Here is an 18,858-nt window from a genome sequence, read left to right as displayed (position 1 = left end):
AGTCCTTATTACAGAATAGTACTGCAGAATCTCAGCTTTATTTTAAACTGTATATCTAGATCTTAAGATTTTGAAAAGGATCTTGAAAACATGAAATGAGTTTAAACTGATGCAGTGGATCTTTCTCCTGAGTCTGTAGAGAGCCTGAAAAAATAGCTGTAAGATGAATTTGTAGAGGAATTTGTGCTATGGCGTTTATATGTGCCCTGAATAGAGTGGTTGCTACCTGCAACTGCTATAATGCACACTGGATTAAACTTGTCTTCTGGTGAGGGTGTTGCAGCTGGGACAGAAGCTGGCACTACAAACTAATGGAATGTAGTAGGAAAATTTCTGGTACTAAATGTTGATGGAGTAGGGATGTAAATAGATGCTGCAGTTGAAAAAGAGTCTGAGGCCTGGTGTTCCAGTTAGCGAGTAATTGCTCCTATTCTGGACGAATGTTTCATGAAGACGACAATTTGTGAACATTTGGCATACCTCTGAAGGGGTGAGAGAGATGACTGGTGTGTATTTGTAGTCCAGAATATATGAGTACACCGCACCCTCGCTAGAACGCGGGATTTGGGATCCATGCGCGGAAACGCTTTAATACGGGGACTGCATTAAAATGTATTCCAATTAAAGTAATTAAATTTGGGATTCATGGCCACGGCCGTGTTATATGCGAATTCGCGCTATATAGACATGTGGTCTAGCGAGGGTCCGGTGTATTTTGTAATGGGAAGGAATGAGATCAACAGAGTGGCATGTTGTTTGTTATGATCTATCAGAATATATAGCACTCTGGTCGTCTGTAGCTGTGTGTCTCTGTAGATTCACGTTGGGTGTGTGTTGAAAATGAAGGCAGGAAAAGTAAAGTTGCGTTGCATGGTCAAAGAGTTTTCAGTTGCTTTTACTTACATTATGAACCTTATTTCTTCAAATATCAAAAGCTCTTGAGATTGGAAATCAAGGCAGGCTTGTGGTCTTTGAAACAAACCATTCTTGAACTATGTGATGACTTTTTTTTTTTTAAATGAATTCTTGTTTCAGAATGTGTGTCACTTTTTCACTTTTACCTACCCAAATGGCTCAACTAATGCCTGAGACTTCAAAAAAAAAAAAAAATCACATTCAATCAGAGAAACAGCATAGCAATTTTCAAACCAAAAGTACTGTTGAATGAAAAATATATTTAGAATGAAACATGGTTATTGTTTCTATAGAGTCACCAACACAACCTTTGAATTTTTTAGGATAAATGTTCTTTAATTATGAATGAAGTTGTTTAGTTTAGAACTGAGAACTAAGTAGTCTTCCATTAATAAAAATCAACCATAAAATACTTCATTATGACAACATATAATTACTTTTACATTTTAAGAAAATACTTTGGCTAAGTAAACTGACACTTTTGTTTGTGCGGAAATACTGTTTTGCAGACACCAGGCTTGAGAGCTCGTCCTGGGAGGCTGCAGTGGTTTGCCGAGAAGTGTATTGCAACTAACCAGGTACATCTATTGCATCATGTCTCCTGTCTGTTTTGTGATTAGTACTTTAGTGGTAATACACACATACGTTTTGAAGTATTGCATGCATATCACAATTTACATAAACAGTAATGATGTAAATTGATACTTTAGTGAAAAATTATATGCAGTCTTATATTTACATTCCCAAATTTTTGGACTGAACATGTGTGTATAGACATATTTGTGAGCTGCATATATGATTATACATATAAAAATTAGATTAAACCATAGTCTGATATACAGATATTTTATGTTATATCACTTTTTTCTTTTTTCCTCCCAAAGATGGAAACTTTAGAAAATATGGTGGAAATGACTCAAAAACTATTTGAGTGTGATAGAGATCAGATGTATTACTACCTCCTAAATTTATGCAGTAAGTTAACTGAAAATCTTTTCTTTTGCTCTATTAGGAACTGTTATTCCAGTGATAGCTTTGTGGGAATTTTAAATTTTTTTATCATATTTGAAAAAGCCTTAAACTGTAATAGGAACAAAATGTAAGTTTTTGAACTTGTTTTGGATTTTTCAGTTAACCAATTAAAACTATATATCTGAAAAGGGCTATTCTCAGTCTAGCGCAGCTCTTGCTAAGAGTTTTCTGACTTAAGTTTGCTTTGCTAACTACCAATTCTGTTTAGGCTACTCAGACAGTAAACTGCATTTTTTCCATGAATTCCTTCTCTGTAACCCAGAAACTTTTCCTTTGGCTCTTAACATGATCTTTTATGAGATCATGGAGACATTTTTTCCTGGCTTGTGCGGTGGCCTGAAAAGTGCCCTTTGTCCTTACTTTCACTGAACCATTTGCTTTATCAGCTCTCCTAGTTTCTTTTTCTATCCAAAGAAAATACCAGTGTTGCCAAGTTTCAAAACTCTGATTCTACTTCATTTGTCTGAAGTTACATCCATAGTTGTAGCCAAAGATAGAACCCATAAAAGTTAAACCTTGTTGGCTTTTAAATTTTTCGGTTTATTCCATTTTTATAACCCAAGTGAAATACTTGAGAAATGGCTTCGGTTTTATTTATCATGGATTCCATGTACTTGTAACTTGTTAGTTGCTGTGGCCATGATTTGTGCTTTCAGATGAGTTTCGTTTTGTGGAGGCTTTTTTGGGTGGGAGGGGAGAGAAAATGGTTTAAAATATAGAATTAGTTATATGATCGCTCTACCCGTTTAATTTTGGGGCCACTTTCTGTAGCAGAGATTAGATTCCTGTTTTCTTTATATTTCACAACATTAATAAAAATTAGCCACAAATCTGTGGACTGCCTGCAAGCAGTTATAACTGGGTGAGATCCATTCCACTCACATAAAGCTGGTTCAGGCTCTGTATGGGTGTGTTGGGGAGGGATAAAATACAACTCACTACTGCAACCCAGGGCTAGGGCTGCAGGATTGCTGCAGAAACCCGCCTGCCAGTGGTTTCTAGCCATGATTCATAATAGCCATTGCACTCCCATTGTAACTGTTGCTGAGTTTACTGTGTCCACTGGATCTGCAGGCGCTGTGTTACTCCACCTTCATGCCCAACTATGTGGGATCAGCCTGGAGACCATTTCCATGACACACAGGGGTGTAGAGCCACTCCACCAGCCACACCACACAGTAGCTATGTAGCTTTGTGGTGTGGAGGGCCTCGTACTGACTCTCTGTCCCATGAGTAAATTTCATCCAGTGTAATTGGCCTACATACCAGTCGGTCAATTTACTACCTTTCAGTTTTAAAATAATTTGAAGAGGGAAAACCCGTGCTAATGTCTGTTACAGTTCTTTGTAGTTGATATTGATGTGAAGTTTCTGTAGCTAGATTTGTTTGGTTGAAAGATTATAAAAATTTCCATTATCCCCGAATCAGCCTGTTCATAATAGGTATTTATTTCTTGTGGTATCTGAGCAGGATTTTTTAAATAGAAGGTCCCTTTCCCCATAATTACGTAGCCCAAAACCCTATCCCATAAATCCAGAAATCTTTAGTCTGATTTTTTCAATGTAATTTGTCGTGGCTTTTTTCTGTCTACAAAGGGGTTGAAAAGATACTCTAATAAAAATGTGATCATTGCCAAATAATTTTTTTAATCTTCTACTGAAATTTTTAAGTATCCCAGAAATACTCCCAAAACCATTTGTAATCCACTAGAGATTATATTGACTAGCATTGTATTGGAAACCTTTATTGGGAGGTGTGAAGCTTTTTGCTGAATCCGGTGTTTCTGCTGGTAGTATCAGATCTCTGAAACAGACAGTTTTTTAGTTTTCTCCACTGCTTCTCCTCTCCCCATTTTTCAGGACATTTAACTAAAAAAAAAAAACTTTTTATAAGATCGGGGACAGAAGAAATGTGATTAATGTGACAAAATTAAACTGAGTATCATTATCATCAGAGAAATTCCATTATATAAGAATGTAATTACTACATTGTCTGACAAATGTTATGGAAAGTTCTGAGTCAAGCTCCAGGAAAGAAAGCATTTTTCCTCATCATCAGTGACTCAGAATGCCCTCCTAACGTCTTTCATAAGCTTCCTGAGTGCATGTCCTCAGGTATCTGTACAACTGTTCTACACACACTGGCTGTGATTTGCATTAATAAAGACAGTACTTCTCTGTCCACATAAAAGAGCATGATCATATTTTTATTTAGTTTGTGTCTGTAATGGTGGGTGACCAGAGCAGGGGTGGGCAAACTTTTTGGCCCGAGGGCCACATCTGAGTGGGGAAACGGTAAGCAGGACCGGGGCAGGGGGTTGGGGTGCGGGGTGTAGGAGGGTGTGCGGTGTGCAGGAAGGGGCTCAGGGCAAGGGATTGGGGCAGAGGAGGGGTGTGGAGTATATGAGGGGGCTCGGAAGGGGGTTGGGGTGCAGAGTGAAGGAGGGGGCTCAGGGCAGGGGGTTGTGTGCAGGAGGGGCATGGTGTGCGACAGGCTCAGGGCAGGGAGTTAGGGTTCAGGAGGGGTGCGGCGGGGGCTCAGGGTAGGGGGTTGGGGTGCAGGAGGGGTGTGGGGTGCGGCAGGGGGCTCAGGGCAGGGAGTTGGGGTGCAGGATGGGTGCGGGGTACAGGAGGGGTTCAGGCTCTGGCCCGGCGCAGCTTACTTAAAGCGGCTCCGGGGTGGCAGTGGCGCGCACCGGGGCCAGGGCAGGCTCCCTGCTTGCCCTGGCCCCACGCCGCACCGCTCACCATGTCCTTGCGCTGTCCCTGGGAGATGGGGGGCACAGGGCTTCGCGCACTGCCCTTGCCACACCTCCAGGTACCTCTGCAAAGCTCCCATTGGCTGCGGTTCCCTGTTCCTGGCCAGTGGGAGCTGCAGGAGGTGGTGCCTGGAGGCAAGGGCAACGCACAGAGCCCTCTGCTCCCATCCCTCCGGGCCCCAGGGACGTGGTGCCAGCTGCTTCTGAGAGTGGCGCAGGGTCTGCAGCACCACATGGGGCAATCCCGCATGCTGGATCCAAAGCCCTGAGGGGCTGGATCCGGCCCACGGGCCGTAGTTTACCCACCAGTGGACTAGAGGATACATGTGTAGTTTCAATACTTGAATGGTCAGCGAGTCATTTTGATGATAGAAAAAAAGATTTGCAAACTTGTAAAGTTTGGGAAGTCACATTATATTGTAGATGTTCTTGCCACATCTGTTGTAAGATGTAGTATGTATAATTTCTTAATATGCTCTGAAATAACAGATTTTCAGGGATGATTTATTTTAACATTGATTTTGCTGTTCAGTGCAGAAAACATTATCATTGCCAGAAATTATACCATATACTTTCAAAAATGCTGCTCATTCTGGTTAGCTGGAAGCTTTGGATACCTGTTTTTCATGTTCTAGAGATTAGATACTGAACATTGTGTTTGTATCAGGACATTTAGAAAGTTAGTATTATAAAAATCAGCAAAAAACTTCAGGAAAGGTCAAGTAAAATCTGTTGGCATGGATATTTATCAAGAAACCTTTACAACACTTATTTCTAATTGTGCAAGGGAAAACTTATCATTAAAGCCTGAAGTAGTATGACACATTATTTAACAAATGTGCAGGTTGTTTTGTTTGTTTTTCCCCCAAGAATGTAAGCTACATCTTAACAATTCCATATACAAAGGAAGATTTAGCCCCGAGCAAATCACTGACTTCAAAACACAAACATATGAGAAGATAACCACAATATATCCTTTTATTATTAGAACTAGAGATGGTGAGTTGTTATTCAGATTAAGTAGTGCTCTTTCTGCAAACTATTAGAAAACCACCTTTTCACATTATATAGCAAGAAGGTAGGATGTTTCCTGCCCTGATTAAACTTCCTGCAAGCAAAAGAGATGAATAATACAACAAAAAATAGCTAAAAGCCTATTGTACATCTTTCCTCCATGCCTTTAATACCTTTCATTTTCTCAGCAGCCTCAAAAAGCTTTAAAACCAAGCTATATTTGTATCTCCATTCTGGTTTTATAAATACTGGTTCACCATAATAAAACAACTGGGCCTAAAATATAATCTTGCTTCAACAGGAGGTAGTCCTCCTACTTCCGAACAAGCAACCTGTTCCCTCCAACAGTTGCTCGGTCTGACAGCATGTCTGCTGAGAAGAGAAATCTAAACAGATATAATTTATCAAACTCTGCCACACAAATTCTTCAGTCTGCAAGAAAAGTCGCAACAAATTCCATCTACTCAAATCAATGGAAAAGGTTTGTAGCTTTCTGTCACCTTAAAAGACAAAAACCATGCACTTGCCTGCTTTCAACCATTTAAGACCAAGTATCAAAACTGTTTCATGCAGGAGTATGATTGAGAGTTCTCATGGAAAACCTAGGCCATAATTCTGTATCTGCTTTCAAATTTTAAGAAGAGCTAAATTAGTAGCCCTCAATCTAATCTAAAATCTGATTCTGGGTATGAAAAACTAACCCATAACTATGTAGAACCAAGAGATGACAAAACTGTTAAAAGAAGATTTCTTAAATATCGATCTGAACTTCTCAAATAATCTAGCCCATAAAATTCATCTTCAGATTTTGACAATTTCAGAGAACAAATATGCGTTAACAAACATGTGGACAGGGGGGATCCAGTGGACATAGTGTATTTAGATTTCCAGAAAGCCTTTGACAAGGTCCCTCACCAAAGGCTCTTATGTAAATTAAGTTGTCATGGGAGAAGAGGGAAGATCCTTTCATGGATTGAGAACTGGTTAAAAGACCGGGAACAAAGGGTAGGAATAAATGGTAAATTTTCAGAATGGAGAGGGATAACTATTGGTGTTCCCGAAGGGTCAGTCGTAGGACCAATCCTATTCAACTTATTCATAAATGATCTGGAAAAAGGGGTAAACAGTGAGGTGGCAAAGTTTGCAGACGATACTAAACTGCCCAAGATAGTTAAGACCAAAGCAGACTGTGAAGAACTTGAAAAAGATCTCACAAAACTTAAGTGATTGGGCAACAAAATGGCAAATGAAATGTAATGTTAATAAATGTAAAGTAATGCACATTGGGGAAAAAATAACCGCAACTATACATACAATATGATGGAGGCTAATTTAGCTACAACTAATCAGGAAAGAGATCTTGGAGTCATAGTAGATAGCTCTCTGAAGACGTCCACGCAGTGCGCAGCAGCAGTCAAAAAAGCAAACGATGTTAGGAATCATTGAAAAAGGGATAGAGAATAAGACAAAGAATATCTTATTGCCCTTATATAAATCCATGGTACACCCACATCTTGAATACTACTTACAGCTGTGGTCTCCTCCTCTCAAAAAAGATATACTGGCATTAGAAAAGGTTCAGAGAAGGGCAACTAAAATGATTAGGGGTTTGGAACAGGTCCCATATGAGGAGAGATTAAAGAAGCTAGGACTTTTCAGCTTGGAAAAAAGGAAACTAAGTGGGGATATGATAGAGGTATATAAAATCATGAGTGGTGTGGAGAAAGTGAAAAAGGACAAGTTATTTACTTGTTCCCATAATAGAAAAACTAGGGGCCACCAAATGAAAGTAATGGGCAGCAGGTTTAAAACAAATACAAGGAAGTTCTTCTTTACACAGCACACAGTCAAAGATGCTTTTGCCACTGAGTAATCCCTCTCTTGGTTCATAAGACTATATTGCCTTTATTGGGAGATAAACATTGCTTGGAACCATGAGCTCACCAGAAGCTGACCCTGAAGAAGGAAGCTGTTCTAACTTGTGTTGCTCAAGCTGAGAGACCACAGAAAGTCCCTACAGTCTAACGTATTCAGTATACTTAGATTTGCACATTATTTTGTGATACTGCTTTGTTTTTACTACATTGTTGCAGAAATACATCTTGCCAATTAGGAGTAATCTTTGATTATTTATTTATTTTAACTTTAGGGTGAACAATTGCAAACTTAAGTAAAGATTATTTTTATTTCTTGTGCTGCATAGTCCACTACCTCTAACGGGATCTGTCACTAAAAGCTGATATCACTATTTTTTATAATTCATTATCATTACACAAGATTGAGAATGCTCTCCTAGCTAAGTTTTCTAAAATAGAGCAGTCTGACTGTGAATCATGGTTGCTTCTGAGTTATTTTTGGAGCTGCAGGAGTGTATCCCTAATTTAGGTTGTAAGATAGTTTCCTTTTATAAACTCAGTTAGATCCTCTCTCACTTTCTGAAAAAAGAAAATCTACATTCCGCCTGAAACTTATCTTCTGTAGTATCTAACCAAAGAAGAATTTGGGAATGTATCTCAAGAATAAAGAGACATTCTTTTTCAGATATGTCAGTGTGGATCCTGCATTAGATCCTGCATGCGCTTTCACGTGCACAGGACTGTAGTCTTTTTAATAGTAGTGTCCATTGGGCTGTGCCTAGGCTGCACATGTCCTTGTGCTCTGCTCCTCCTACCCGGGGGCATAAGGGCAGAGTAGCCACAATTGTTCCTCGGTTGCCTCTTACTGCCCATGGCAGTGAGATGAAACTAGTGGTGTTCATCTGCTGCCACTTGACTGTGATTATTCAAGTCGGATCAAAATCAATTTTCTCTATCCTTATTATATTTCTATTTTTTATGACTCTCAATTTGGAACTTTTTAAAAGGCCTTTTCGTTTCTCTTGGTGCACTGCACTCCTGTCCACAGCCAAAGGTCACAGAAAGGCTTCAGGGTTTAAGCCATCTTGCAACAGCTCAATCCCTCTCTCACCGATGGCAATAGCCGTGGTCTAGTCTGCCTCGTGGAGAATAATATTCTGTATGGGTACACTGTGTGCTGATCATTCTCTACTCAGACGTGGAAGTTCTAGGGCACCTGCCTCAGGTTTTATATCCTGGAAAAATCCATACGGTTACCTTTTATCCAGAAGAGGGGATCAATCTAAAAACACACCAGATCCTGTTCAAATCCTCATCTTAGAACATCCTTACCAGTTGGCAGGTAACCGCAAAGACTGACATTGACAAGAAGTTGGCATTGGGAAGTTGACTCTGTCCCTGAAGACTAGTACTGCCTCTCCCCAGAAGCGAGGAAGATTGGCACAAAGAGGCAGACATGACCTCTTTGTGGGAGAACTAGACATCAGCCTTCCAGGGAGAAAACCACTCAGGGGCTAGCAATGCTGGATTGGCCTCAAGCTTTGTGCTTAAGAAAAGGGGCTTCGCACCAGCCTTGATGTTGGCTGCAGTGCTGGTGTTGATGTTGGCACCATCTACAGAGTTGCTTATGGTACCTGCTGTTTCTTTAATGGAGGAGTCTACCAAGGATGTCACTGGGGGATACAGAGACCTTTTTCAGCACTGGTGCATGCTTCCAGCCCAGCAGCAAGACTCCCATATATGTCAGTTCTGCCCCTTGATGAGGTCTATTCATCATCTTTGTCACCAGGTCTATTCATCATCTTTGTCACCTTCTCACTGATGTACAGCAAAGAGCCTTCTCCCCTATGATCAGAAGGGAACCCTACGGAGCAGACCAGAGGCAGCCCATCACATGGATAGCAATGAATTGGCCAACCCCAGCAAATCCAGCCATATCAGTATAGTGTGCCACTATGGCCCTACTGGAGTTATTAGAGTACACCATCTCACATCTCCATCTGTCTTCTCTGAGGGACAGACAGAGATGTGATACCTGTCATTTCCATCACTGAGGAAGGACTCTTGGCACCGGCAGGCATTTCTGGTACAGAGGAGATCCACACCTCAACAGGACTCTCGGCACTGGTGCTGAGGAAGAAGCAGCGGAAGACTGGCTGGGTACTCACCAACTCCAAGGTCTGCCACTCACAGGGAAGCCAGGAGAGTGCGACCTGTGCCGAGCCAATCAGATTCAACAGCTGCGGCCATAGTACCATTGCCTCAGGCCCTGGGAAGGGACCCATTGAGTCTGGTACCGTTGGACTCTCCACCAAGGGAGAGCCATCGGGATACAGCCTTGGCACTACCATCTACACAAGACACATTTGAGACAGCAGGGGAGCTACTATCATTCTTAGTATCGCCATCCCCAGGTGCAAACTGGCACTGAAGGCAAGAGCTCCTGCAGCACCAAGGCCTCAGGTGCTATCGAAAGGGAAACCAGTGATGATGGTCGCAGAGTCAGTCGCCTTCCTCCTGGCAGCGCTCTCCGGCACTGGTAGGTACTGCTCCGTGGTGGTCACCAAGAAGCGACTCCTCTCAGTTGATGCATCATGCATCCGATGAAGTGAGCTGTAGCTCACGAAAGCTTATGCTCAAATAAATTGGTTAGTCTCTAAGATACCACAAGTACTCCTTTTCTTTTTCCTCTCAGACTCCAAGGCAGAGTCTTCTGCTTCCCACAGGAGCCGGCATTGATCCGACTGCTGTTATCCAATGGCTGACATAAACCAAGGGTTCCTGCCAATGGCCTGGCCAGCACAGTGGTAAATGCCAGTGCAGTGTCCCTTTTAGAACCCCTGGACATTTCAACCAGTCCAGGAGTCACAGTTGAGGAGATCGTACTCCGTTGTTTCGGCGTGTAGAGCTCTCCCACCACCTTCTTCAGTGCAGAAACCTCGAGTTGGTACCAAGCCTAGCACCAATCCCCAGGACCTGGTACTGTGGGATCCTTCCAGGGCTGAAGGAGAAGAACAAGGCCCTGTACACATGCAGGCATCTTCATCTTCCTCACCTGATGAGACTGTAGCAGGGACATCGGTTGCACCCTTTGAGGATGATTACAGGGCTCACCAAGAGCTCCTCAGAAGTGTTGCTCAAAGCCTGGGGGTTCAGGAAAAGGAAATATCTGAATCCTCTCACACCTTGGTGAACATCTTGACCTCTTCTGGTCCGTCACGAGTGGCATTTCCCCTGAACGATGCCCTTCTAGAACCCATTAAGGCTCTCTGGCAGTCTCCAGCCTTGCTATAACTCTCCTCAAAGAGGATGGAGAAAGAGTACTTTGTTCCTAAAAAAAGGGTTTGAATTTTTATATACCGATCCTCTGCTGGGGTTGCTAGTGGTGTCAGTGGCCAACAAACGGAAGAGACAAGGACAGCAAGGACTCCCCCCACGTCCCCAAGCCAAAAATGCCAAAAAGTTGGTTCTCTTTGACAGGAAGGTAAATTCTACCAGGGGAGGCGGGCCCCAACTCCAGATCGTCAACCAACAGGTGCCTCTGAGCTGCTACGACTTCAACTCTTGGGGCATGAAGTCCAGATTCAAAGAGTTGTTGCCACAGGTGTCCAGGGTCAAATTCTCAGCTCTAGTCAAGGAAGGGAGAGCAGTGGCAAAAGCATCCCTTCAGGCAGCCTTTGACGTAGCGGACTCTGCTGGTCAAATCATGGCTTCCACTGCAGTCATGAGAAGAAGCGCATGGCCTCAGGCCTCCCCTACGAGGTCCAGCAGACTATCCAGGACCTCCCTTTTGAGGACACATTGCTCTTTTCAGAGCAAATAGATTCAAAGCTCCACAGCTTGAATGATTCTAGGGCAGTGGCGGGCAACCTGCAGCCCACGGCCCGCACGTGGCCCGCCAGTGGATTACCCTGACGGGCCACATGTGGCCCACAGGTTGCTCACCACTGCTCTAGGGCCACTCTAAAATCCCTTCGGTTGCACATCCCGGCTTCTATAAGGAAGCATTCTAAGCCCCAGCCATGGCCCTGTTTCTACCAGTCTCAGTCAAGGTAGGACTACAGTAAGAGGCGGGGCTGTAAGAAGAGGCCTCATCCCCAGTCCTCGTCAGCCCCAGGCCTGGCCATGCCAGACAACCGTCTGGGTCTAAACAAACCTTTTGAGGGTACATTTGAGGATGGCATACCAGGTCAGTGTCTGGATCCACCTTCCCCAATTAATGTGGAGTAGTTATTACACTTCTGTCAAACATGGGCCCCTACCACGTCAGACAGCAGGTGCTACACGCAATAGGACTGGGATACACCCTGCAATTCAGTTCTTCCCCTGCTCCCTTCCCCCCCTCCCTGCCCCCCGGGACCCTTCACACAAGCAGCTTCTAATCAAGGAGGTGCAAACACTTCTGCAAGTGGGAGCAGTAGAGGAGGTTTTTCCGGAGCTGGGGGGCAGAGGTTCTTCTACTGCTATTGCCTAATCCCAAAGGCCAATGGTGGTCTGAGACCCATCCTGGACCTGTGAAACCTTAACAAATTCATGAAGAAGCTGAAGTTCTGTATGGTCTCCTTGGCCTCCATTGTCCCCTCCTGGGTTCCAGGGGAATGGTATGCCACCCTTGCCTTGAAGGACGCTTACTTTCATATCTCAATCTCCCAAGGTCACAAGAAATTCCTCTTGATTCACTGTGAACCAATTTACCAGTTTACCCTGCTCCCATTCAGCCTGTCAGCAGCCCCTTGGATATTTACAAAGTGCATGGCAGTTGTCGCAGCCTTCTTGAGGAAGCAAAGGGATAGATTTACCCTTACCTCAATAAGAAAAGGAGTACTTGTGGCACCTTAGAGACTAACCAATTTATTTGAGCATGAGCTTTCGTGAGCTACAGCTCACTTCATCGGATGCATACTGGATGCATGCTGTAGCTCACGAAAGCTCATGCTCAAATAAATTGGTTAGTCTCTAAGGTGCCACAAGTACTCCTTTTCTTTTTGCGAATACAGACTAACACGGCTGTTACTCTGAAACCTTACCTCAATGACTGGCTGATCAAGGGTCAGATCAAGGCCCAGGTGCAGGCAAATGTAAGTTTAATACTATCAACCTTCAAGAAGTTAGGCCTGTTGATAAACATTCAAAAATCGACACTCTCTCCAGTTCAAAGATTAAAATTTATAGGGGCTGTCCTTGACTCCATCCAAGCCAGAGCCTTCCCTCCAAAGACCCTGTTCCAGGCCCTAGGCATGTTCACAGAGAGCCTCAGAAACCACCCCACCACTATAGCAAGAAACTGCCTAAAACTCCTGCGCATATGGCCTCATGCACTTACGTGGTATAGCATGCAAGAGTACGACTCAGACCTCTCCAGACTTAGCTAGCGTCAGTGTACAGGCCAGGATCGCTTGGACATGGTTGTCACTCTTCCCCCTTCGGTGATCGCCACTATCCTTTGATGGTTGGACTTGAGGACAGTAGGTGCCGGTGTCCCATTCTCAAGACCACATCTGTCAATATCTGTAGTTGACAACTGCACCTGCACTGAGTACCTCCAGATGAGCCACCCAGAACCCAGGGCCTCTGGTCCCAGGCGGAGCTCTTGCTACACATCAATGTGAGGGAACTCAGAGCAGTGCACCTTGCCTGCCAAGCGTACCGGCTCCATCTGGAAGGCAAGTTTGAGCTGGTACGTGCAGACCACACAACAGCAATGTTCTATATAAATAGACAGGGTGGAGTGCATTCCTCTCACCTATACCGTGAAGCTCTTCGCCTGTGGGAATTCTGCATAACCCACTCAATCCACCTTGAAGACTCCTATCTTCCAGGGGCACAGAACTAATTAGCTGATCATCTCAGCAGATCCTTCTCCAGTCACAAGTGGTCCATTTGCCCAGACATTGTGAAGGACATTTTCCAGAGATGGGGAGCTCCCCTATAGACATGTTCGCGACGAGGCACAACAAGAAGAGTGTGCAATTCTGCTCCTTCCTGAATCACAGCCCAGGCTCACTCACGGACGTGTTTCTTCTCCCTTAGAAGGACCATCTCATTTATGCATTCCCTCCCATTCTGCTTATACACAAGGTCCTGCTGAAGGTCAGAAGGGAAGTATCAAGCCTGATCATGATAGCCACAGCCTGGTCATGTCAACACTGGTTCACTACCCTTCTGGACCTCTCGGTGGGAACACCAGTCAGCCTGCCTCCATTTCCAGATCTGAACTCCCAGGACCACGGCCGCCTACATCATCCGAACCTCGAGTCCCTTCATCTCATGGCCTGGAAGTTCCATGGCTGAACTCCTTGGAGCTAGCATGCTCCAGACCGGTTTGAGAGGTCCTTTGAGGGAGCAGGAAGCCATTCACTAGAGCTGGCAAAGTGGAAAAGGTTCTCAATCAGGTCATCACAAAGAGGTGTTTCACCCATGCAGTCATCATTCATTCTGGACTGCTTACTTCACCTGAAGCAGCAAGAGCTATCTGTGTCATCAATTAGAGTCTAACTTGCTGCGATTTCGGTGTTTCACCCATGGGTAAATGGCCAGTCCGTCTTTGCAGACTTGATCTATAGTCATTTCCTCAAAGGCCTGAACAGCCCTTATCTCCAAGTATGACAACCAATCCCACCTTGGGATCTAAACCTGGTATTATCCAGGTTCCTGGGTCCCCCATTTGAACCCTTGGCAACGTGCTCTCTCCTCTGCTTCTCCTGGAACATGGCCTTTCTGGTGGCTATTACTTCGTCTAGAAGGGCCTCAGAGAATAGGGCCCTTACTTCAGAATCTCTTTACACAGTATTTTTCAAGGACAAGGTCCAGCTGTGCCCTCACACAACCTTCCTCCCGAAGGTGGTTTCATAATTCCATCGTAACTAGGGCATTTTCCTGCCAGTCTTGTATCCGAAATCACATGCCAATAGCCAGGAACAGACTTCACTCACTAGATGTCAGACATGCGCTTGCCTTCTAATAGAAAGGACTAAATCATTTTGGAAAATTATTCAACTTTTTGTGGTGGTGGCAGACAGGATGAAAGGTCTTCCAGTATCAGCCCAGAGAATCTCATCGTGGATCGCTTCTTGTATCCACACATGCTACGACCTAGTGAATGTCCCTGCCCTGGCCCTAATGGCACATTCCACAAGGGCACAAGCATCTTCAGCTGTGTTCCTGGCACAGGTCTCAATCCAGGACATCTGTAGAGCGACAACACTTCTTCGGTTCACACTTTTGCATCGCACTATGCCATCATTCAGCAGGCTAGAGACAATGCTGGATTTGGGAGAGCTGTGCTAGAGTCTGCTCGTTAATGAACTCCAAACCCTTCTCCTACATCTGCTTGGGAGTCATTTACATTGGAATAGACATGAGCAAGCACTCGAAAAAGAAAAACGGTTACTAACCTTCCATAATTGTTGTTCTTTGAGATGTGTTTCTCATGTCCATTCCCCTTCTCTCCCCTCCCCCCCGTCGGAGTTAGCTGGCAAGAAGGAACTGAGGGGGCGTTAGGGCCCTATGTACTGGCTCTATGAAGACGCGACTCCAGGAAGCACCAGAGCCGATCTGACAGATACCACTGAGGGAAAACTTTCTGGTGGCAGTGCACGTGCCGTATGCACACCTATGTTGGAATGGACATTAGCAAATAATCTCAGAGAACAACTGTTATGGAAGGTTAGTAACTGTTTTTTTCTGGGATTAGTTCCATCTTGTATCTAACAGCACTGCTGCTGTTGTGAGGAAAAGGTTATTCTTATAGCTGCAGAAATCCTTCTGTTCAAGGTAAGTTTTGCTTTCCACAATTCCTGGGAAATAGTTTCCCCATCATTTTGTTCTAGCCCTTAGCACTCTTTTGGAAGGTTGTTGAATGCATGGGCATTCCTAGCACTCTGGGGTCCTAGTCCAGTAAATGGAGCATGCACACCAATTGTAGCCTGTTCATTTCATACCTCAAAAGTGCCAAAGCATTAGGGCCACAAAGTTGCTGCAGACAAGATGTTAAAATCCTGCACCAGCTGGCATCTTAGGCATCTGCAAAACTATTCACAAAAGTCCCTGGGGGCATTGGGGAAAAAGTATACAAGTCTCATCTGAGGCATATTTGCTAAGTAAGTTTCTATTCCCCTGCAGAGTCATCCTCAGTTTATAAAGTTCTTGTTTTATTGGGGGAGGAGGGCAAGACTTTAAATGCCTGCCTATTTTTCTACTTTTACAATAACTAAGCTCTTCTTATCATTCCCCCCCTCCCATTTCTGTGATTTACTAATCACTACTTCCCATTAGTGGTGAATGAGGGGAGAAGCTGCTAACAAAGAAATTATCAGGTAAGAAATTTCTCCTTCTGTTAACAGCTTCTCACCTCATTCAACCTACCCTAGTAGTCTGGTAAATGATCAGAATACAAATTGATGTTTTTTTCTAAAGGGAGACTTGGGTATAACTGTCTTAAGGTTAATTAGTATATTAATGCTAATAATTGGTTGCTGGAGTGTTTTTAAAGCTTTGGAAAAACTCTTCTGGTGGCCTAAGATGAAGAGCAGGGCTTAGTTCTGGAGCCTCTGGCAACAACATTGGACTGCCTCCAAATTACATAGGTAGGAGACACTAACTTGTTAGTGATAAAGGAGGAGAGAAGCTGCTAGCAGAAAATTATAAGGTAAGAAATTCCTCATTCATTCAGTTCCATCACGGTCCACCTTGCAGAAATCTACATATGTTCCACCTGTTCAGTCTTGTTCAGTCTTCTCACATCCCACGGCATCTAGATTCCTGAAAGGATTATTGCATACTTGCCCACCTATCAATCCTCCTATAACTTTCTTTCAAGCCACTTTCAGAATGGCGCTTGCACTATCTTACCCTCAAGGTGGATTGTCTTAGTCATCATCACATAGGCTATAAGGGTCAGTTATCTCCAAGCTCTAACTCCCTCCCTCGCCATATAGTATTCCACAGAGATAAGGTGGTGTTGAGACCTTATCTGAAGTTTATTCCTAAAGTCGTCTTGAAATTTCATTGAACCAGTCCATCAGTTTATTCCTGTTCTTCCCTAAACCTTGTTCTGTTCCGGAGAAGAAAAACTCCACACTCTGAATGTTTCAGGAGCCTTATTATACTACACTGATAGTTTGAAGGGCTTTAGTCTGTCATCTTGGGTACGTCTACACTGCCCGCCGGATCGGCAAGTAGTGATCGATCTATCGGGGATCGATTTATCACGTCTAGTGTAGACGAGATAAGTCGATCCCCGATCGCTCTGCCGTTGACTCCTGTACTCCACCGCAGCGAGAGGCAGAATCGGAGTCAACGGGGGAGCGGCAGCAGTCGACCCCGCGCTGTGAGGACACGAGGTAAGTCGACCTAAGATACACCAACTTCAGCTACGCTGTTCTCGTAGCTGAAGTTGCATAGCTTAGGTCGATCTCCCCGCTTCCCCCCAGTGTAGACCAGGCCCATGTCTCTTCATGGCTATTGTCATAAATATAAAGGGAAGGGTAATCACCTTTAAAATCCCTCCAGGCCAGAGGAAAATTCTTTCACCTGTCAAGGGTTAAGAAGCTAAAGGTAACCTCACCGGTACCTGACCAAAATGACCAATGAGGAGACAAGATACTTTCAAAAGCTGGGAGGAGGGAGAAAAACAAAGGGTCTGTGTCTGTCTGTGTGATGCTTTGGCCGGGGACAGAACAGGAATGAAGTCTTAGAATTTAGTAAGTAATCTAGCTAGGTATGCGTTAGATTATGATTTCTTTAAATGGCTGAGAAAATAGCTGTGCTGAGTAGAATGAATATTCCTGTCTGTGTGTCTTTTTTGTAACTTAAGGTTTTGCCTAGAGGGATTCTCTATGTTTTGAATCTAATTACCCTGTAAGGTATTTACCATCCTGATTTTACAGAGCTGATTCTTTTTTACTTCTATTAAAAGTCGTCTTGTAAGAAAACTGAATGCTTTTTCATTGTTCTAAGATCCAAGGGTTTGGGTCTGTGGTCACCTATGCAAATTGGTGGGGATTTTTACCAAACCTTCCCCCGGAAATGGGGTGCAAGGGTTGGGAGGATTTTGGGGGGAAAGACGTTTCCAAACAACGTTTTCTCAGGAACCCAGATAAAGTTTGGTGGTGGCAGTGGAAGTCCAAGGGCAAAGGGTAAAATAGTTTGTACCTTGGGGAAGTTTTAACCTAAGCTGGTAAAAGTAAGCTTAGGAGGTTTTCATGCACGTCCCCACGTCTGTACCCTAGAGTTCAGAGTGGCGAAGGAACCTTGACAGCTATCTTTGGTACTTCGAAGGGGTAAGCCCTCTTCTCTCCTTTGAGAGGATATTAAAACAGATCATGCCGCGCATATCGGTCTGCTACCAAATGGCTGATGTATCTTTCCTTCCACAAGTTAAGGCTTACTCCACTGGCGCGCAAGCTACGGCCACTCTGCTTTAGGAACGTACCCATATCTGGAAACTGTAGCCTCGTGACTTTAAGTATTACGCCCTTGATCTAATTGAAAGGTCAGATGCCAATTTCAGAAGAGCAATATTGCAATCATTGTTGTGTTAAAGCAAGACTCTTCAGTCCCACCTTCCAGATTGGACACTAATCAGTCACCTAGAGTGAGATCCACACTGACCCATACTCAAGAAAGAACATTACGTACCTTACAATAACTGAGGTTCTTTGAGATGTTGTTGTCAGTGTGGATTCCATGACCCTGTCTCCATCCCCACTTTTCAGAGTCCTCCACATCTAGGATTCTGCATTAGCTAGCGAACTGTGGCTTCTGTGCTATTTTATGCCCTCACCGGGGGCAAACAGTATGACAGGACTTTCACAGCGCAGGCACAGCCCAACATACTGCTATACCAGTTTCCCACACTTGAGGCACATGCTTACATAAAGTGGGATTCACGTGCTGCTGACCGCACCCTGAAGAACCACAGTTCATATATGGATAGTTAACTTGGTTTTGGTTTTTTGAGATGTGGGATTTAGAAAAAAGGGATTTTTTTCCATTTGAACGCATGTGCTAACATTTTTGTACAGTCATTCACTGTCCCGAATGAGAGCAATTGCACAGGACTATAAGTTGGGTCGAAAATTTTGGATTTGTTCCTTTTTGAAAATTTGAACCTCTGAGAGTTGCTTTGGGTCTCTACAGATATGCATGTCTTCTTAAAAAGCTCTTAATTTACTGACATAGCAGTTTCCAAGCTTCTAAATTCCTTTGGGGCAACCTCAGCGAGACCTCAAGGAGCTTAGAAGTTCCTTTGAGAGAGTTTAAAAGTTATCTGAACAAAGTTGT

At 43.9% G+C, this 18,858-nt stretch overlaps 1 protein-coding gene across 2 annotated transcripts in view; it reads left to right on the top strand.

Annotated features, from left to right (window-relative positions):
* The window catches only part of LRPPRC (leucine rich pentatricopeptide repeat containing), a 168,548-nt gene that overhangs the window by 115,975 nt on the left and 33,715 nt on the right, over positions 1-18,858 (top strand). For both annotated transcript variants that reach the window (XM_074949362.1, XM_074949361.1), the window contains exons 26-27: positions 1,425-1,493; positions 1,800-1,890. In XM_074949362.1, coding sequence (XP_074805463.1) covers positions 1,425-1,493; positions 1,800-1,890 — 160 coding nt within the window. The remainder of the gene's footprint in view (positions 1-1,424; positions 1,494-1,799; positions 1,891-18,858) is intronic.

Source organism: Natator depressus, chromosome 3, assembly GCF_965152275.1.
Source record: "Natator depressus isolate rNatDep1 chromosome 3, rNatDep2.hap1, whole genome shotgun sequence".
Classification (NCBI taxonomy): domain Eukaryota; kingdom Metazoa; phylum Chordata; order Testudines; family Cheloniidae; genus Natator; species Natator depressus.
Note: the sequence above shows the minus strand (reverse complement) of the source record. Positions and strands in the feature narration are given on the sequence as shown.